General features: G+C 31.9%; 1 protein-coding gene across 1 annotated transcript in view; it reads right to left on the bottom strand.

Annotated features, from left to right (window-relative positions):
* LOC126893268 (calcium and integrin-binding family member 2) overlaps positions 1-16,851 on the bottom strand; it is a 31,998-nt gene extending 15,147 nt beyond the window's left edge. The window contains exons 1-3 of the mRNA XM_050663282.1: positions 16,519-16,851; positions 16,420-16,454; positions 7,206-7,326 (exon numbers count right to left, since the gene is read on the bottom strand). Coding sequence (XP_050519239.1) covers positions 7,206-7,326; positions 16,420-16,454; positions 16,519-16,569 — 207 coding nt within the window. The 5' untranslated portion in view covers positions 16,570-16,851. The remainder of the gene's footprint in view (positions 1-7,205; positions 7,327-16,419; positions 16,455-16,518) is intronic.
* Between the last annotated feature and the right edge of the window lie 6,359 nt (positions 16,852-23,210).

Consider the following 23,210-nt stretch of genomic DNA (forward strand, 5'->3'; position numbering starts at 1 on the left):
AAACTTTGTTTTAAGGTACTAGTACACTTTAGAAGACCAAAAATAAGCATTCTTTCAAAATTTTTTTCTCAGAACCTTTCTCAGAATTTGTACTTATTTTATTTAAAAATCAAACTAACTTTCTTATCTACCACTTTCAAAAAAGAAGAATATCTTCAAAAATTATATAATAATATATCTACTTACAATCATAAAATCTATAAAAAAAATTAAAAAATAATAATTTGCTTGGGGCTTGAACCCACTTCACGTCTACCGCGCCGTACGAAAGTTGACGCCATTTCAAACTGCACCAAACTCTCGTATACGTCATGTGGGAACATACACAAACTAAACGTTTACACCATAAATTTATATGAATTTAATAAAATTATTAGTTTGATTTTTGTCGAAATAAAATACAACAAAATATAGAGTAAGAAAACGATATATGAGATGAAGATTTGTAGAAAGTTTGTTCGTAATCCGATTATGTAAATTAAAGCATTGCCTACTAATAGGTAACTACACTACATTATTTTGTTTACATTTTCCAAATAGATAGGTATTGAAACTATTAGGTATTTCCAACTGAAACATTTAGAATTACGTACCTGCGGCTTTTCAAAACTATTTAAAAAGTCACTATAATTATAAATTTGATTTTATTTCTGTCCACACATCAATAAAAACTAATATTATACAATATTTTTGTTTACCGATAACCTCCATATTGAACAAATATTGACAGATCATTTCAAAATTTCAACACCCAATCAGAGCCCGTATAACAACTAATACCATACTGTCGGTGTGCGCATGCGCGGAGATCAATCAAATTTTACCCTCAATCGATTCGCCGCTAAAGAAGAATATCTTCAAAAATATATCTTTTTTCATTTACACTAAGCAGAGGGCGCCAAAGTCGAGGACTCAAAAAAAAGTAGTTCCGATGGCGGACAGTTAATCTCAGGATTGGAATCTCTGAAACAAAAAACTCTTACGGCATTTGAAAAAGGAAGGTTTCTTACGTGACAATTTACCACCGTTAGTGAAAAATTCCACAAAAAAAATATTTTACGGAAATTTGAAAAAATTTTGTTAAAAAATCGCCCGTTTTTCATTGTTAAAAAATATTTATTTTTTATTTTTTGGTCAAATTGTTGTAAATTGTCACGTAAGAAACCTTCCTCTTTCAAATGCAGTACGATTTTTTTTGTTTCAGATATCCCAATCCTGAGATTAACTGTCGGCCATCATTTTTTGAGGCCTCGACTTTTGCGCCCTCTACAATATTAGTGTACGTGCATAAATGAAAAAGGATATATTTTTTGTACTCTCTAAGAGTTACATATTAATATGTAAAAAGTTTTTTGTTCATTTTTAATAAAGGTTCTGAGAAAAAAATTCTTGAAAAAAATAATTATTTTTGGTCTTCTAAAGTGTACTATACCTTAATTACGTTTATTTTATTTATGATTTTATTGCTTCTTTATAGACATAGAAGAGACCAAAAAAACAATCAGAATAGCTAACAATACACGGCTCTAAGAGAAGAGTGTGCGGAAATGCAGCTATTGCAACATAAACACGATTCATTCAATATGCACAAAAAAGTTAAAGAAGCTGTAGGCTTATACAAGCCTAGAATAGTTGAGTTTTTGACAGATAACCAAGGCAAACCACTATTACGCGTGGAAAAAAAAACTAGACACTTTGAAGAAATATGCAGAAGTAACTTTTGCAGATGAAAGCCAGAATTCATTGAAGAAGTCACGCCTGCTATTAAAAAAACTAAATTCTCCAAGCTGTGGGTGAAAAAACGTGATATAATTCAGGAATTTTGGAAACCTATTAGGTGTTGTAAAGGACGATGCCAGGAATAACTTCTACTAAAATGTAACCAAAAATATTGTGCGCTCTTTTTATTGCGATTTTCATTTGTTAAATTTGCAATTTTTAATGATTTTTAATTTTGCAGCTTAGGATATTGATTTTAGAGAAGAACTTTTTAATAGAAAGTTTTAGTAAATTAAAAAACCTACAATTTGAAGTATGGTAAGTTTAATTTCGTTAATTGGTTATTGCATAACAGCCTGCGAAAGGTCCAAAATGGCCGTTTTTTACAATTGCATTATTTATTGTACAAATAATTTTTTTATTTTTTAAAGCTTTAAAATGAAGATCTTTCAATTCCAAACATAAAAAAAATTGTAAAGCCAGATTAACGAATTTGTTGCTTAGATATTATAAATTGTTTATCCCAAGAGGTCAAATGTCGAAGGCTATAACTTTTTAAAAAAAAATCATAGAGAGTTGGTGAAACATCCAATCTCCTTCTAAAGAGTTATATTTTTATATTCTGATGTAAATAAATGCGTAAAACATTTTTAAACCTCTAATTTTTAGGTTTGAAAATAAGGGGGCAAATTTCGTTATAAACATTTAGAGCTGAAGCGGCCCTGTACGTCCTATGAGTTTTTAACTTACATATTATTGTTGCTGAAAATGAAACGAAGATTTATGAAAAAATAAAAAATTTCTACGACCAACTGAAGCCGAGATAATTTTTGGGTTTGAAAATAAGGGGGCAAATTTCGTTAAAAAACATTTAGAGCTGAAGCGGCCCTGTACACCCAATGAGTTTCTAACTTACAGATTATTATTGCTGAAGACGAAACGAAGATTTATAAAAAAATAAAAATTTTCTTCAACCAACTGAAGCCGAAATAAAAATTTTCTTAAATCGTAGTGCCTTTATTTATAACAATTAAGAAATTATTTTAAAGTCATTGACTAAAGAAAGACTTATATTATCTTAAAATAAAAATTATTATAAAATATAATTACATTTAATTATTAAAAATTATTTTTAAAATCGGTGCTTTTGCAAGCGGCCGAATTTTGCAAATCGCCCGGCTCGCTTCAAATCCGCGCGCTCGGAAAATTTTTACGTAACTTCTAATAAATTTTGACAGAAAACAATTTAATAATATTACCATTATAATATACAGTCTATTTACCATTGTATTTGTTTTACTTGATAAACTTTTATATGTGAAATTTCATTTCTGAAGAAATAATATTACAAAAATGATACATATATATATATATATATATATATATATATATATATATATATATATATATATATAGTCACATCATCACCCCGCCCAACTCAGTTCAGTTGTCAACACTCTTGTTTCCCGCTCTATAAGGCTTAGTGACGACAATCACAGACCATCTGAAATATATTCAATAAGGCAAACACTCTTACAAAACGGCTACCATAAAACCCAAATTAATAGGAGCATTCAGAAACATCTAAATCCCATTTCATCTAATAAAGAAAACTTGCCACCCGATCAACCCAAAATCTTTCTACCTTTTATCAAAGGTGTCACTGACAAGATTAGTAGAATTATTACCCCTCTAAATATCAAAACCGTCTTCACTACTCACTCCAAGTTGTCAAATCTTGTCAGATCCGTAAAAGACCAAATCCCCAATGAAGACCATGGTGTCTACGAGATACCTTGTTCCAGTTGCCCACGGACATACATAGGACAGACAAACCGACGAATCCAAAACCGTATCTACGAACATTCCATATCTGTAAAACATTCCGACACTACTTCAGCCCTTGCCCAACATCATATTCAGACAGGTCACCAAATAGATTTCGAGAAAGCAAAAACCATCGCCCCTGTCCGCTCCTTAAAATCGAGAATCATCCGTGAAGCCATCGAAATTGAAAAACGCCCTGACAGCCTAAACACACGCGATGACGCCAAAAGACTGCCGGCAACATGGCGACCGCTGCTTCGGCGAATCCTCACGCCAGTCGATCCCACTCAGGCCTCTCCCGCGCATACAGTTCCCGCGCGCACTGAGAGTATAAAAGGAGCTACACAGGCGAAGACAGGACTCGACACTGAGGAGTAGGCAGATTGAGACCTCAGTGCCGCTTGACCGTTCTCCTAGAGAACAAGACACTACTGGTACGTCACGAGTGAGGGGAGTAGGCAGATTGAGACCCCGAACTCGAACGGAACCATACCCCTCTTGATAATGGCTCCAAAAAGGGTGCCGAAACGTCGAGTTATAAATTCTCAACGCGGTTCTTCCCGAGAACTTAGTAATTTTCATTTACCTGACAGCGGAAATCTTTCCGAATATATATATATATATATATATATATATATATATATATATATATATATATATATATATATATATATATACAAAATATGCATAAGATGGAATGCAACCACAGACACGTGTTTCTGACTTATTAGTCGTCATCAGTATGGTATAGCCAAACAGGAGCAACGCAACCAATTTGTGGCTGTAATGTTAGAAGACCCTCAGGATTCGAGAGCAACAACTAACACATCCACGGAGGAAGCTACAGCTACCTGAGGAAAGTAATGCCAAACGTTTAAAACGTTTTAAGATCAAACAGTTTGATCTTAAAACGTTTTAAACGTTTGGCATTACTTTCCTCAGGTAGCTGTAGCTTCCTCCGTGGATGTGTTAGTTGTTGCTCTCGAATCCTGAGGGTCTTCTAACATTACAGCCACAAATTGGTTGCGTTGCTCCTGTTTGGCTATACCATACTGATGACGACTAATAAGTCAGAAACACGTGTCTGTGGTTGCATTCCATCTTATGCATATTTTGTATTTTCATTGTTGCGAGCCATGCCGATATCTATTAACTCGCGTTAACCTCTCCTTATATATATATATATATATATATATATATATATATATATATATATATAAGATTATGGTATTCTTGACTGTATATTCAAATATCAAGCAGTGATTCTTGAGGATGCAGTCTATTTTGGCCCACAAGACAAAATATATATATAATATATATAATATATATATATATATATATATATATATATATATATATATATATATATATATTATATATATAATATATATATAATATATAGTACATCATAATCTGATTTTCTATCATATAATCCAACATTAAAATCCAACATGCTTTAAAAAATGACTGGACTAATTGGGTTTGATGTTATTAATTTTTTTTTCATAGATCAATCTAATAAAATCTAATAAAAAAATAAAAAATATGTTGTTACTAGTTTTACTTTCCTCCTATATAAAGTGTATACACTTTACATATTTCATGACATATTTCAAACATGACAACATAACTGAAGTTTTTAAAAATAATTTTTCATACCTATGTGCATAATTGTCCTTTTAATAAAGTTTCAAATTTTTTCAATGTAATCTCATGACTAGTAAGTAATTAAGAAAATTGTAAGTACCTACATAATTTTTATAATTGTATATTTTTGTCAACAGATGTCTTGAAAAAGAATTAAAATAAATTCGAAAGCTTGACAGTAAGTCAAAGAGTTTTCTTTGTCTTGTGGGCCAAAATAGACTGCATCCTCAAGAATCACTGCTTGATATATATATATATATATATATATATATATATATATATATATATATATATATATATATGAATATATAACTATATTTTTAATTTTCTCATTGTTATATAAATATAATAATAATGTTACTTCTTACTATAATATACAATATAACACTTTTTCTTCTTGTAGTGACTATTCGTTTTGGATTTCACATATAAAAGTTTATCAAGAAAAACAAATACAGTGGTAAATAGACTGTATATTATAATGGTAATATTATTAAATTGTTTTCTGTCAAAATTTAATACAAGTTACGTAAAAATTTTCCGAGCGCGCGGATTTGAAGCGAGCCGGGCGATTTGCAAAATTCGGCCGCTTGCAAAAGCACCGATTTTAAAAATAATTTTTAATAATTAAATGTAATTATATTTTATAATAATTTTTATTTTAAGATAATATAAGTCTTTCTTTAGTCAATGACTTTAAAATAATTTCTTAATTGTTATAAATAAAGGCACTACGATTTAAGAACAAAAAACAATTATTTCGGCTTCAGTTGGTTGTAGAAAATTTTTATTTTTTTATAAATCTTCGTTTCGTCTTCAGCAACAATAATCTGTAAGTTAGAAACTCATTGGATGTACAGGGCCGCTTCAGCTCTAAATGTTTATAACGAAATTTGCCCCCTTATTTTCAAACCCAAAAATTATCTCGGCTTCAGTTGGTCGTAGAAATTTTTTATTTTTTTATAAATCTTCGTTTCATCTTTAGCAACAATAATCTGTAAGTTATAAACTCATAGGATGTACAGGGCCGCTTCAGCTCTAAATGTTTATAACGAAAATTGCCCCCTTATTTTCAAACCCAAAAATTAGAGGTTTAAAAATATTTTACGCATTTATTTACATGAGAATATGAAAATATAACTCTTTAGAAGGAGATTGGATGTTTCACCAACTCTCTACGATTTTTTTTTAAAGTTATAGCCTTCGACATTTGACCTCTTGGGATAAACAATTTATACTATCTAAGCAACAAATTCGTTAATCTGGCTTTACAATTTTTTTTATGTTTGGAATTGAAAGATCTTCAGTTTAAAGCTTTAAAAAATAAAAAAAAATTATTTGTACAATAAATAATGCAATTGTAAAAAACGGCCATTTTGGACCTTTCGCAGGCTGTTTTGCAATAACCAATTAACGAAATTAAACTTACCATATCTTAAATTGTTGGTTTTTTAATTTACTACAACTTTATATGAAAAAGTTTTTCTCTAAAATCAATATCCTAAGCTACAAAATTAAAAATCATTAAAAATTGCAAATTTAACAAATGAAAATCGCAATAAAAAAAGCGCACAATATTTTTGGTTACATTTTAGTAGAAGTTATTCCTGGCATTGTCCTTTACAACACCTGATAGGTTTCAAAAATTCCTGAATTATATCCTGAAATCGACCTATTTTTCACCCACAGCCTGGGTAAAAGTTGTAAAGCTGTAGGGCCTGACACATTTTGTGCAGAATAAGTTAAATAAAAATTTACCAAATGAGTTTTATACCATTATTTTTCAGGAGCACCAAAAAGATATTTTTTTTTTTGAAATTTTTGAAATAAATGAATTGTTTGAATTAGTTTGTAAGAAACTATTTTAAATTGTGTATGGTATGTTGAATTAAAATATATTCCAATTTACTAAAATTCGAATAAAAAGTTGTTTGAATTTTTAGGACATCAAGCTGGTACCATAGAGGTATGTTATAATTTAAATGCAAGTATCATTCAAAGCCTTGTCTTACATGTAATTCTGGAATTTTTTCTATACTGTCTTCTAATGGAATTCTTGCGTTAATAGCCTCGTTTTTTCGCATTTGTTTTGGAATGAGATCCGGACGTACTTCTCGAAATTTTTTAAATACTCTGAAAAAAAAAGATGTTTTTACATATTATACATAATACGAAACTTGCATAAATTTTTAATATTAAAATAATATTAAAAAACAAAAGGTAACATGATCTTAAAACGATTGCATGTAAAAAACAAAAATTTTTAACCCATACGCTTATTACGAGGCTTTGAAAATGTTATAAAATTCAGATTTCTCAGGAGGCGCTTGAACGTCCTTCTATTGGTCTGACGTCACGGACCACAACCGGGTACGAGTCGAGCCCGGTTAAAAACGTGATTAGAGTTATGGGAATTGTATGTAACATTTTAATCGTATTTAATTGGAAATTACCAGATATTATTTGTATTCTTGCATAGTTCTACAATCAGTTTATTTAGTTTCAAAGCGAAATTTATAAATCTTTAGAAATTGCTACCTTTTAAAGTGCTTAAAACGCATAAGTAGATACTATTACTCACGAGAGTTTTTCAAAAGAAAGCGATTAGGCTATTCTGGTGATTGTATAGTACAATACATTTTAAGCGTCTTTAATTGAAATACTAAGGGTAAGTTTATTTAACTGGACCAACTTAGGTATAAAAACACAAGATCTTAAATATTTACTAATTAACGGAACAGATTTTGCAAATATTCTCGAAGCATTGCTTTCGCTTATGCCGAAATCATCTCCAAGAGACAAATAATATGTGTCCTGTTCTTTTTTTAGAGTTAAAAATAGATGCAGTGTTTGTGTTTTCCAATATATTTCCATTAATTGAAACATATTTCATCACAAGATAAAGAATCACTTTCATTGTACCAATAGTCATCACTAACACTATATTCACTATTACCTATCTTCAAATACAGAACGTCCTGATTCACTTTTTGTATCTTCAAATAATGTTTGCAAGTCTTTAAAGGTGAAGTCCCTGCATCCTTATTCCTTATTATATATTTTCAATGGCGACAACCCGACTGTAACACTCCTGTGAAATTTACACTGAATACCTTTACTTCTGATTTTGATGTGAGTTGTGAGTCTGTGTTGATGCATTATTCAGTTTTTGAGGTAAAGCTGGTTGGTTTAATTCAGGTCCTGGTTGAACTAAGTTTGTGAAACTAGGATCACACTGTCTCTTTATCATCATTGTCCTCTAGAACAGACGTATATGTAGAAGCGGCATGTTCAATAAACTGTCGTTTAACCCTTTTAAGGGCTGCTTTCGCTCATGGGCTCAGGAAAAATTCGTTTTCTGTCTGGTTAACAATCAAATATGTGCAGGATAATACCTGACTTAATAATTTTGGTACCACCCATAATCTTGAATTTATATAGTTATCCATGTCTTGTTCCAACTGCAACAAATAAACAATAGTTTAAGTAGGCACATTTCATGAAACTACAACTACCTAATATTTTTCTTGAAATAGAAAATGTCTTATTAGTATTAGAACTAGGTACCTAATTAGATAAATAGTCACATCGAGATGATCATCACAGACATAAAGACCTTTGCTAATTTGTGAAATATCCCTTTTATCTCGCCTGCATGCCTTTAGCCATTTCAATCGACGTTTTTAGTTCTACAGGTAGAGTAAAAAAAAAAGAATGTGTGTGTACTTTGTACGCACGTAAGAAGTTATACTTCTGTTATATGATTTCAACGAAATCAATATACTTTAAACAGTTTCTCTACTACTTTCCAAATTTTTTTATTAAAACAATACCAAAAATTAAAAAAATAAAAGAATAAAACACACACAAACACATTGAAAAATGCCACAAATGATTTCTGAACAATAATATAATTGTTGCCAAAAATTTTAATTAAATACGTATTTTCTGAAAAAAATTATATAATAATATACTTACAATCATAAAATTTATAAAAAAAAATAAAAAAAAATAACAACTTGCTTGGGGCTTGAACCCACTTCACGTCCACCGCGCCGTACGAGAGTTGAAGCGATTTCCCACTACACCACATTCGCGTATACGTCATGTGGGAATATACACAACCTAAACGTTTACACCATAAACTTTTTGACATTTTGTTTATTTATATGAATCAAATTATTAGTTTGATTTTTGTCGAATTAAAATACAACAAAATATAGAGTAAGAAAACGATATATTAGATGAAGATTTGTAGAAAGTTTGTTCGTAATCAGATTATGTAAATTAAAGCATTGCCTACTAATAGGTAACTACATTATTTTTTTTACATTTTCCAAATTAATATATAGGTATGAAGATAATTTTTTATTGGAATACAACTGAAACATTTAGAATTACGTACCTGCGGCTTTTCAAAACTATTTAAAAAGTCACTATAATTATAAATTTGATTTTATTTCTGTCCTCACAACAATAAAAACTAATATATACCTACAATATTTTTGTTTACCGATAACTTCCATATTGAACAATTATTGACAGATCATTTCAACACCCAATCAGAGCCCGTATAACGACTAATACCATACTGTCGGTGTGCGCATGCGCGCAGATCAATAAAATTTCACCCTCAATGAAATCGCGCCTAAAGAAGTATAACTTCAAAAAATATTTGTTGGATGTTCTGACAGTTGTGCTTTGGCATTCCGGCACCATATAGTACTTATATTGCGCAGATTTGTTTTCCATTTTGATAAAGTATATTATACACTAAATACAATAATATAAACACGGAGCAAACAAGACAGTTATTCGACACGCACAACTAGCAATGGCAAAATGCATTTAATGCAATAGCTCACCGCACCGAACGGGCGAACGAGAACACTGTGGTTGGTGACGTCAGACCCCAGCTCGCACTTTTGAAGTTGTTTGAAACGGAAATTTTGTTCGCGGAACTATAATCAGATGTTGCACGTACACTATGACACTATTCATTGTTAAGACGTAATATTTTGAATATAACATTTTTAAACATCAATTACCATTTTATGCAAAAATATTTTTATGTGCAAGTTCCCTATTGCAAAAGTTTCAAAAAGTGGTGAAACAACCTAAATCATAAAATTTTATTTTATTGAAAAATGGTGACATAATTATACAAAAACTAAAATTAGGCAAAATGAGTAATGATTAAATGGTAAATAAACCGTATTTAACTAACAAAAAACTTTATAAACTTTTTATTTATCTCGTATTGCATTAATTTGTCTAGGCATAAGTACCTCGAATAATGTTCTCAACGTAGCCTTGCCTTAACCCGCCATTACACGCGCTATGAGGGAATCCCTCACCATATTTGTTTATAACCAATGAAATTGTGAAAACTAATACGACAACCTTAAGCACCCAGGAATGCCTTTAGCATGGTTCATGAGAGGGTATGAAAAAGTTATAGAATATTTCAGGCGGTCAGTGTTCTGTGTGATAGTTGAAAGAAGAGATATCACTCTTCAAGTGAGGGAATTCCTCACTGCGCGTACAATCACAGTGAAATCACGTTTCTATTATCTCAAAGAAACTTTGCAGGTTTTTATTTAATATTTAGGTAGGTTTAATTAAAATATTATTGTTTGAATTAGGTTAGAAACAGTGGCACACCGAGGGGGGTTTGGGGGTTAAAATCCCACCCAGAGCATATAGAAATATATATAAAAGAAAGTAGGAAAATGTAACTTGTCTTTCACAAATAATACAAAAAACTTTCGGTGCCCAAGCAAACCCACCTCCCCCCAGAGGAAAATTCTAGGTGCGCCACTCGTTAAGAACCCATTTTTAAATTTACCTATTCTAATTGGGAAATAAGCCACAATTTAACTTGAAAAATTGATTTTATTGACGTTTCGAATTCCACCTCGGACGTCGTTATCAAAATACAAAATATTAATAGTTAATTACATAAATGCAACAAAGAAATAGCTTCAGAGCAGTTATTAATTTTAATTTGTATTTTTAGTAAAATGAATTCGCGTAAAGAACGTTAATTTCTTCAGTGGCCTGCTGAAATTGAAAATTAAGAAAACTTGCTTTTGATTTATATTATTTTTACTTTTGTTTTGTTAAATTAATAAAAAAAATTGGTTTACGAGACTTTCTATAATATGTGAGTACAACCCATTTTATATTTATACATGTTGACATTCATTCTTCCTCGAAATAAGTCGAATTTATGTAGGTGAGGGCGACGCTCATACGCGTGCAACCACGTCACAATAGAAGACGCGTGTAACGGCGGGTTAATAAGTTTATTATCCCCAAGAGTTGATCAAACGCCCTGCTGTAATGTATCCGAAACATGCATTTTCTCAAACTTTCATCAATGTAAACCTTTTACTGATTTAATATCAAGATACGAAAGCATCGAACACATTTATTCAGACGGCCCAAAAAGCATGAATGGTGTAACAGAAGCACTCAAATATAATAAAACTATATGCATTAATAAGGCATTAATAACAAGCAGTTGATTAAGTACTCTCCAAGACTTAATAAATCTCCAATAACTTCAGAAATTAAGGTATTATCTTTCTTTTACCTGTTTTAAGACAACATCTTTTACCTCTTTAAAGTCCTTCAATTTATCTGTATTCTGTCACTGGATATATTCTGATACTGGAATATACCTAGTAAAAAATCATGCGCGCATTCTTCACTGTGACGAAATTGCTACGTTAGATTAAAAACCGTAATTAAGCAATATACATAGGTATTTAACAAAATTGGAAAAATCAGTTGAAATTGTTGAAGAGGAAGTACGACAACAAGGCTTAAAAGCAAGTAAAGCGGCGGGATCTCTTAGTGACACAATCACGGCCGCGCCAAGGCTTTCAAGCGCCCCGGGGCAAGTAATTTTAGGCGCCCCTTTCCTCCTTTCTTTGTAAGTAGTTTTTTGTAGCTTAGTGAATCGTTATACGGTAGACCTACAAACTATTTTTTATGTGTTAGGAAAGTATCATCATCATTATAATCGAACCGTTATCGTCCACTGCAGAACATAGGCCTCCTCTAAGTTTCTCCATGTCTCCCTATCTTGAGGTACCAGCTATCCAGTTGCCGGCAGTTCTCTTTACATCGTCACTTCAGCGCGTTGGTGGTCGATCTTTGCTTCGTTTATCCGATTTTCCGCCGGCGGTCGCTATTCCAATAATCTTCTAGTCTAACTGTTGTTCGGTGTTCTTGCCACATGACCTGCGCATCTCCATGATGTACTTTTTTGCTACATGTTCTACTATGTCTTTGATTTTTGTTCTTTGCCTGGTATTATTTGATATTATGTCTCCTTGTGGTTCTTAGCATGGCCTTCTGGGTAACCCTTATTTTTTGCTCTTAGTTTTTCAGCAGCAGGAAAGTAATATACCTACTGATAAGTTATTATGAATCCTATAAATATTTACAAAAAACAAGGATTACATTATCAGAGAACATATAAATATATAAATGTAAAGACTGAAATAGTTTCGTACACACTTATGACAACAGGTAAAAGGGGGAGAAGTGTACTTTTGAAGTGTGTAAAATTAATAATTCTTAGCTGAGCGCTTTCGGCTTATAAAGCCATCTTCGGAGCTATGGTCAAAAAGGTCAAAATACCACTATGAAGAGAGATGGGTTCCATTTATGATATGAAATACTTCTGTTTCTTATGTAGTTTTTTATTGGTTGGAAAAAACCTTGTCTGTCTGTTTAAAAAATTGTTCAATTTGCTGTTGGTTATTTTTGTATCCAGAAAAGTTAAACATCAAGAACGAGCACAAAGGATATATATATAATGTAATTTTCGTGTGAAAGTTCTTTGTGCTCGTTCTTGATGTTTAACTCTTCTGGATACAAAAATAACCAACAGCAAATTGAACAATTTTTTAAACAGACAGACAAGGTTTTTTCCACCCAATAAAAAACTACATAAGAAACAGAAGTATTTCATATCATAAATGGAACCCATCTCCCTTTATAGTGGTATTTTGACCTTTTTGACCATAGCTCCGAAGATGGCTTTATAAGTCGAAAGCGCTCAGCTAAGAATTATTAATTTTACACACTTCAAAAGTACACTTCTCCCCCTTTTACCTGATATAAATATATAATTATTAAATGAAGTAAAGAAAGACAAGCAATTCCTATTATTACTATTATAGACTATTATAGGCAAAGACAATTATAATTATAGTCCATTTGCTCACGGTTTTTGCTCCGTATTTTAAAGAGCCGCTTGGATTGACATGAAATTTGGCATACGCATAGCTAATTTATAACAAAGAAAAAAATTGATATTGCGTCGTCGGGGATGAATGAATATACGTTAAAATTCAGTCCGGAAGTGGATCAACTGACTAATTCTAAGCAACTTTTGTTCCATATACAGTTTTTTCACTATTTCAAGTCAATAATTTTCGAGTTAATTGCGAGTGAATATGTTCATTTTTCAATATAAAAGCCACGGTTTTAGACGTTTTTTTTTCGCAAATAACATAAAAGTGTGTATTTTATTGAAAAAAATGTTCTTAGCAAAAATATAAAATGTTGTTTTAGAAAAAATATAATGCTTATAAAAGGATTAAAAAAACTTGTGCACGCATGAAGTTGGTAGATTTAGTAGAGGAAGAGTTGTAGCTCTAGAAAAGTGGGTTATTATTCGTCAAATTCCAAATCGAACATTTCATAATTTTCGAAATAACCAAAAAATAAAGCACTTTTTGGGCAAAACTCGTTATGACTTTTTTAAAGTCTTTAGAAAAAACTTTATTTTTGTTTTTTAAAAAAGTGTCTAGCTGCAAAAGTAAGCCAGTAGGTAACGCTGAAAATAAAGTTGGTGCCTTTGTTTTTATTAAATAACATCGTAAAAATCTCCGCTTAATTAGCATCACAAATGAAAATAATCGTTACAGATTTACAATTTACTTCACTTATGTATATTTATATGACCTGGAACTTTCACCATTTCAAAGTGCCTATTTTTGAAAAAATTGGTTTTAAATAAAAAATAGTAATTTAAAATTTTGAAGGAAATGACTTTTTTTTCAAAATTTTTACTACGAATATATTTTCGATAAAATACTTACTCTGAGTTATTTGCGAAAAATTGTCTGAAAACGTGTTTTTTTTTGTTGAAAAATGAACATATTCACTCACAAATAATTCAAAAAGTAGATATTGACTTAAGTAATATAAAAACTTTATAGAACAACTTAACTTTAAGTTACTTACAATTCGTCAGTTTATCCACTTCTGGACTTATTTTGAACGTATATTTTTTCACCTCCGTGAAAGGGTGGTACTCCCCTAGGGCAAAAGCACACGTCGACACAATAACATTTTCTTCTTTGACATTATAGCTGTGTGTATGCCAAATTTCATGTTAATCCAAACTATTCTTTACAATTCAGAGGTTTTGCAATATTTTACCGTGAGTGAATGGACTAATAGTTCAGTTTAATGAGAGAAATAACGGTTCGTACACTTAGGGGATCAAAGTAATAATAACTGCTATTTTTATATCTACCTACGACTGGTAAATTTCCAATTTTACAAGATAATAAAATACTACTAATATTTCTGGTAATTTCGGTATTGTTGAATTTTTTTTTCGGCACCTGCCGGCGCTTTTTGGTTCGGCGCCGGGGGGCACCGCCCCTCTCCGCCCTTATGGACACAATCTGGAAGAACAAATACCTAAGACAAGACACAAAAGCAAGAATCTATAATCTATAAAGCAGCAATTAGACCTATATTGACATACACGGCGGAGACAAGACCTGACACATCTACAACGAGACGACTACTAGAAACAACAGAGATGAAAATACTTAGACGAATATCAGGGAAAAGTCTGTTGGATAGGGAGAGAAGCGAAAACATAAAAAGATCATGCAATGTAGAAGACATAAATGGATGGGTAACAAAACAGAAACAGGAGTGGAACGAACACATTAGTAGAATGGCAGAGGATAGGATAGTAGGAATAGCACGAGATAAGTTACCAAATGGACGAAGAACTATTGGCAGACCAAAAAAAAGATGGTGCGATAATTTAAACAATTTAGGAGGCTAATATTGAAGAAGAAACAGGCTTTAAAGCCTACATACAAGAAGGAAGAAGAAGAAAAAATCAGAATCCCATATAAGAAGTTTGCAAGTCATTCTGAATTGATAACAGATATGACTTTGAATTTGGAAGGAATTGCAACAACAGACCCCGTATATAATATACTCTTGATACTAGTATAACTAACAGATTTCTTAAGCTACCGATATGCATGAACTAACCAAAAAGTTCCAGAAAGCCCCCATATGTAGCCACTCACAATAGTTTTATAAACTCTTTAAAGACAGGGAATTTTTAAGTAGATATAATAAAATGTAGTCACATTAAATTTAGTTTATAAATATATATTTATATAATCTTTAGTGTTGACCTATTATGTAATAAAATTTTATATAAACTTTAGGAAACCTTTTACCCTCAAAGGTTGATGTAGTAATAAACAACAAAAGATCTTAAAACTATCTCAAAGTCAAAGTAGAAATAGATAAACAAGAATAAAAATAAAAGAAAACAATATAGGTACATACCTAAAATACACGTCTTATTCAAATTCTATTAGAATAAGATTTGAGTAAAACTGGAAGAAATCTGCGAAGATATCTAGTAATATCTAAAGAATTAGAATATGAAATGCAGTTCTCATAACTTCAACCCTCTAATATCTTTCATAGTCAATGAAAGCTAGTTAAATTACGTATTTTTCTTATCTAAATAAAAAATGTTATAGTTCTAGGTACTATATTTGGAATACTCAGTAGAGGAAAACTGCAACTAAGATAAACAATTCTAGTTTGAATTTTTTGACCACCCATCTATAAATAGTTCGCCATATATGTTGAATTTATTATTAGCTCTTGTTAAATTTTTGTAAATAGGGATCTCTTGTAAAGTGCAGGATAAAAATAAACAAGGACAGTTCTCCCTAGAAAAAATTCAGAAGAATATGTTCGCTTGTTTTCAAGATTGAGGGCAGGAATATTCATATAAAGTATTGAACATGCTCATATACAACAACAACAAACATTTCGCATGTTTAGGAATCAAAAGATATTAAGCAAATATGGTTGCATAACAAAATAATTAACAAAAATGTATGAATTGTTTCCTTAATTAAAACATACCTTAATATTTCTTTTCTGGTAAAGAAAGTACAATCCTACAAAAGAAAACACATATTTGTTAAAAACAATAATTACGATTAATCACATGAATTATTTTACCTGATAATTTTCCAATTGTTGTTCTGTAAAAGTTACCAACTTATTCCCCATTGTGGTTCATGACCATTAAATGATTTTGACTTGAGCTCTTACTACCACACACTGCCCTACCTTACTAGTCGTGACCCTCTAGTTTCCATAGAAACTAAGGTGGGTCCATGGTAATTAAACAAATCTATATTGATCCTAAAGGGATAATATTTATTTTATAATGTAGTGCTTTAAAGGGTATTATTTTATGTACTTTAAGGACAATACAAATAAAGTACCTAATCCAAAAGAGGAGCTTAAAGTCATGAACATCAGGCAGTGGAGAAAGTAGCGACAGGGAAGAATAAATACTATTAAGCAATTAAAAACTCACAAAGGTTTTTTGCGACTCAGAGAGAAGATGAAAAAGAACAGAAGAAGAAGATTCTTATTATATTTTACAATTTTTATCTACAGTAATTATATTTTTCCGTAACAGAAAAATTACGAAATTTCATAAAAGCAAAAAATAATGTTAAATGAGTTCAATCAAATTTATGTCAAATTTTAACAATGAATAAATATATAAAACAATTTTTTTTATTAATTTTATCAATAACAATATCCTATCTGTAGCAGGAAATTTTTAATCCAATGATTGTGACCTAATACACAATTTATTTATGCTTGATCAAAATATTAATTAATAAGAAATTACAGTTCTAACTACTAGCACCACCTCACAGTAAAGGTACCAAGTTTTACCATGGGTTTTTGTATGTCCCTTACAGATTTCTTTTTCGCTACTGTACCGGCCCTTTAGAGTTTTCTTTTTCGCTGGTTTTATTCGTCTATCCATTACTGCGTAGATGGCGCGGACAGTCGCACTTAAAGGTCTACCCTCACTCATCGACTCCCAACTCCCATACACCCAAAACGCATATGCACCAAATCGTGTACGACCCTACTCATATACAAACCAATTCACATACATGTTAAGGAAAATAAAATATAATATTGAAGCTCCTGACTAGTGTTGCCAGGTCCAGGTCCGATTTGTTTTTAATCGGTACATAAGCAAAAACAAATCGGGATTTAGGGTTGTAGATCGGGACAAATAAACAACAATAGTAAATGACCGTTTTGAAGTTTAATTTTCAGAGTCAACTCCGAATTGCATGAAAATCTGGTTTTAGGTTCTACTTACTGTTTAGTTCAAAGTTTAACTTGTTCCGTTGGTTGCTTTTACTTGGGGGGTGACAGTTACAGTTACCCCTTCTCGAAGGTAAAAAAAAGCGCGTTTAAAGTAAGTCCCAAAATGGATCAACTGCATTACATATCCGGTTTCAGCTTATTCTGTCTCTTGCTTTCTCTTCTGCATTTCTAATTCCCATGCCCTCTAGATCTCGCTTCACCTCTTCCAGCCATTTGGACCTCCGTCTTCCTCTTCGTCTCCTTCCGGCCGGAGACCACTTTGTCACTATGTTTATTATCGCATCTTCTCCTGCTCTCCATACATGCCCAAGCCATCTCAATCTTTGTCTCTTTATTCTCCTGACTATATCTTGCCCCTTCATTCCTCATTTATTTCGTTATTTCTTCGACTCCTGTATTCACGCTCTGCTGTTTTTATTGATCCTAATATTGCCCGAATTATTTTTCTCTCAGTTCTTCTCAAATTTTCTTCGTCTGTCTTGGTCATTGTCATCACTTCTGCTCCATACATTAATGTCGGTCTAATTAACGTTTCATAGAGCCTTAATTTAGTTGTTTTTGTTAATATTTTGCTTTTTATCATTTTTTGTTGGCTTGGAATGCTCTATTTATTGCCAATGTTTTCTCTTTTATTTATAAAAGCTTACATAAAAATAAAGATTTATTAAAAAAGTTTTAAATGGTTTTTTCCGAAAAATGCTTTATTTCTTGGTTATTTCACGTTGAAATATTTGATTTGGAATTTGACGAATAAGAACGTATTTTTCATGAGCTACAACTTTGATTTTGCTGGGTCTACCTATAGTCTTTACGAGTTCACAATTTTTTTTAATTTTTTTTATTAGGTATGCTATATTTTTGTTAAGAATATCTTTTTTGATCAAATACTTACTTTTTGAGTTATTTGTGAAAATCGCCTGAAAACGTGATTTTTTGTCGAAAAATACACATTTTCAATCTTAAATAACTCGAAAAGTATTAACTAGGTTAAAATTAACAGAATTAACAGAAGAATATTGAAAATTCAGTGGGTTCAAAGGATTACCAATGTTTAAGTACTACGACGTTTAAATAAGCAGTTAGAAATTATGAAAAGTATAAAAACTAGAAAACCGGAATATTTGGGTCACATTACCAGAGGAGAAAAATATGAGTTGCTGAGAATTATTATGCAAGGAAGGATCCAAGGAAGAAGAAGCATATGAAGAAGACACATCTCCTGGCTGAGGAACCTTAGAGAATGGTTTACTGTAGTTCATTACAACTATTCAAAGCAGCAGCCAACAAAGTGACCATAGCCATTATGATATCCAACCTCCGATAGGAGAGGGAACTTTAAGAAGAAGACGGTTAAAATTCTATAGAACTAAAATTGCTTAGAATTAGTCAATGTATCCATCTCCGGACTTATTTTAAACGCGCGGTTTTTCACCCCTAACTAGGAATAACTGCCACCCCCCGAGTAAAAGCAACCAACGGCACAAGCCGTCCAAATTATCATGCAATTCGGAGTTGATCCTGAAAATTAAACGGTATCGCCGTATTTCCCGTTCATTTACTGGACTACAAGGTGTTTCTATAATCTGTATTTAATCCTACATAATAATAATAATCAGACGAAATTACAAAAAAAAATCGTAGATTAAGTAAATTATTTATTTTTTATTAAAATTATATTTTTCATTCGATTTTGCCGCTTTTAGGAGTGCCTTGTTTTTATAACATAGTTATAAATAAAATTCACTGCAAGTCCTCCTGAAATTGGTTTTTGTGGGTGAAAATCGGGACATTTAGTGTCCCGATCAGGTACAAATCGGTACGCGTCCCCAGACCCCTGAAAATCGGGACGTCCCGCGCAAATCGAGACACCTGGTAACGCTACTCCTGACGGTTTTGTACCAAATTTTCTGGAGGCCTAGGATGACGACGAATAGCTTTTTTTTAATTCATCCCATAAATGCTCAATAGGATTGAGATCTGGGCTGCATGCATGTCATTCTAATCTTATCAATCCAACCTCTATTTTATGAGTCAATCACTGTTTTTATTTACAAAAAATGGTACAGCTCTTACAAGAAAAGACATATTCAGATAATTCAAAAAAACAAAATTTTAGTGATGCCTCCGGGATAATATGACAGTACTATTCAGTACTGTTCAAAGAATCGAACAAAAAAAAATTTATGAAAAATAAACCAATAAAAGGTAAAACATGCAAGAGTTTATAGAACAACTATTTGTTGGAGTGATCATTACTTATTAAGAATAAGATCGCATTTGGGTTAAGGAGGCCAGGTGAGCAAATGGTAAAACAAGTTGTTTATTAAAGATCTAATTTTCAAAACAAATAATATGAAACATCTGCTTTACATCTCACAATCTGTGCAATATATGACATTACACTGCTTTAACCTAGCTAACTAAGAAAGGAAGAATGCGCACATAGATGAAAAAATCTCTGCTTTCTCAGGATTCCAATGAAGTAAGTCGTGACTATGTCGACAGTGCAGCACCAGACAATTGCTTGGCAAACCGACAAACCCCTCTATACTAACATGTTCTGCCCCCGACCTGGGAAAGACGTTTAGGCAGGACATGTTGATAAAGGGCAGAGCCTATAGGCTCTGCCTAATATATTTTACTTTAAATCAGACCCGAGGCACTATACTTAATTTTCGGGCCCCTAACAAAAATTTATGTAAATAGTAATAATAATAACTTTTTTAAATGTATTAATTATTTAATAGAAATATAGTTGCACCAAAAATTTAAATTTTTAAGATTGCAATTTTTAATTAATAAAATTTTTACTATTTAATATTGCAATAAATAAAATTTATATTTCAATAATTAAACATTGTTTGAAGTGCAAAAACTACGGTGGAGTTTCTCTATACTATGTACAGCATATAAAGTCCTCACGTAAGTATATTATAAACCAGCGGCTCCAACCACTAGCAGAAAATATTATTGGAGAGTTTCAGACGGGCTTCAGACGGGGAAGATCGACAATGGACCAAATATTTACAGTCAAGCAGGTCTTTAGCAAATCATGGGAACCGACATTGATGTTCACAACGTGTTTGTAGACTTCAAACAGGCATACGACTTAGTCGAAAGGAAGAGACTATACTTTGGCTGAATTCTCAATACCACACAAGCTAATTAGGCTCATTAAAGACACAATGGATGAAACTCAGGCATGTGTATGAGCACAAAACCACCTGACAGACTTTTTAAAATCTCGCAGCGATTGAAGCAAGGAGATGGGCTGACCCCAACATTGTTTAACCTGGCACTGGAGTATGCGGTTAGTCAAATGCAGACTGAACGAGGCAACTTATACTGACCAACAGAACCGTTCAACTGGCCGCTTTTATGCCGATGATATTAATATTATGAGTAGAACATCAACAGGAGCACAGGAAACATACGCAGAGTTAAAAACGCAAACGAAAAGGCTAGGTTTGGAAATTAACACAGAAAAAAACAAAAATAATGATACAGATGAGAAGAAATATAGTCCCACAAAACATTATACATGAAGATGACATTGAAACGGTTGGAAAGTTTACATACCTGGGAGTAGAAATATATGCCGATGGATTAGAAGATAGAGAAATACGGAGGAGAATAACACAGGCAAACCGAGCTTATTTTGCCATCTCCCACATATTTCGGTTTAAAAGTGTCCACCGAAATACAAAGATGAGAATCTATAAAACCTTAATTTGACCAATATAGCATGCTATGGCAGTGAAGCCTGGGTCTTGAAAGAAACATCCAAAAACAAACTCGACACATTCGAAGACAAAGTACTCAGGAGAAAACTAGGACCTGTGAATTCGATACAACAACCAGCTTTATCAACTTTATAAGGAAACACCCCTGTCAAACTTCATCAGAATACAAAGATTGCAATGGGCCGGACATGTGATAAGAATGGGAGAGGTTAGGCTACCAAAAGAGCACTGAACGCTTGGATGTAGGGAAAGAGACCTGTTGGAAAGCAAAGAAAGCGCTGGGAAGACACAGTAAGCAGCGATGCACAAGAATTTTTAGGAGTTCATGTATGAAGAGGAACAGCGACAGATAAACAAGGCTGGAAGCGAAAAATAAAGGAGGCCAAGGCTCAATTTGGGCTGTAGTCAGGCCCGCCGGCAAGGGGGTCAGGGAGGGTCCGGCGACCCCCCTGGATAATTTCAGCTTAAGATCTTAAGCTACATTTAGTCAAGATCGAAGGAGATTACAGTTTTTATTTACCGATTAATCTTTTTTTGTATTATACAGGGTGAGTCATGAGGAACTGTACATACTCCTACCTCGTATAGAGGCTCCTATGGGGAATAACAAATGACCATTAAAAAGTGTCTGCTCCCATTGTTTAATAATATACAGGGTGAGTTTCGCATTTTGACAGAAATTTGTATTCGTCATAATTTTTGAACGGTCAGATCGATGTGTGTCTTATTTTGGCCAATCGTTACACTATTACCACCTAATCACTAATTTATTCAAACTAGAAAAAAATCAGGTCCGGCTTTAAAAAAATTAGTTCGTTTGGGTCTTAGAAAAAATTTCACCCTGTATAGGTTTTTTGAAAACTCTAATATGAGTTTTACAAATTAGACAAATAGGCAATTAAAATGGCATATTTATTTTTTTCCGCACACGATTACTTAATTTTTTATAAAAAAATAAATTTTCACTATGAATTAAAAGTTTGGTAAAGTGAACCATAGATTTAAAAAAAAATAACTTTTATTATAAAAATTAATTTTTTTTGCACAAATAAGTAATTTATGTTACCATCCAATCAACTGATTTATTCAAACTAGAGAAAAATCAGGTCCGGATTTAAAAAATTAGTTCGTTTTGGTCTTAGAAAAAATTTCACCCTGTATACGCTTTTTGAAAACTCTAATATAAATTTTACAAATAAGACAAATAGGCAATTAAAATGGCATACATATTTATTTTTCCCCACACGATTACTTAATTTTTTATTAAAAAATCAAATTTTTTAAAATCGGAATTTTAACCTAAAAATGAAAAAAAAAAATGAACTCACGGTTTAACTCGCTACAACTCTGTTCCATTTTAATATTTTTTTTCTGAAATTTTTACAGCACATATCTCTTACCATTGTGAAGACTATGAAAATTGTTGTAGACTTTCAGTCTTCTTCTTGTAAAAGCTGCAAACTTGTAAATCGCAAAAATTAGGTGGAAAATTTTAAAATTTATCAATTTGATCACGTCTGTGTTAAACTATAGAGTCCAAAAGAAGTGTTATGGGAAGTTTTAGATCTAGACGTGTTATAGAAAAAAAAAAATGGTAAAACTTTTAATTTTAAGAAAAACGTTGTTTTTGTAAATTAATTTTTGTAAAAAAAGTTAATTTTTTTAAATCTATGCAAAAACTTTGCCAAACTTTTTATGCATAGTCAAATTTGATTTTTTAATAAAAAAATAAGTAATTGTGTGGGGAAAAAAGAAATATGCCAT

This window comes from Diabrotica virgifera, chromosome 10, assembly GCF_917563875.1.
Source record: "Diabrotica virgifera virgifera chromosome 10, PGI_DIABVI_V3a".
Lineage (NCBI taxonomy): Eukaryota > Metazoa > Arthropoda > Insecta > Coleoptera > Chrysomelidae > Diabrotica > Diabrotica virgifera.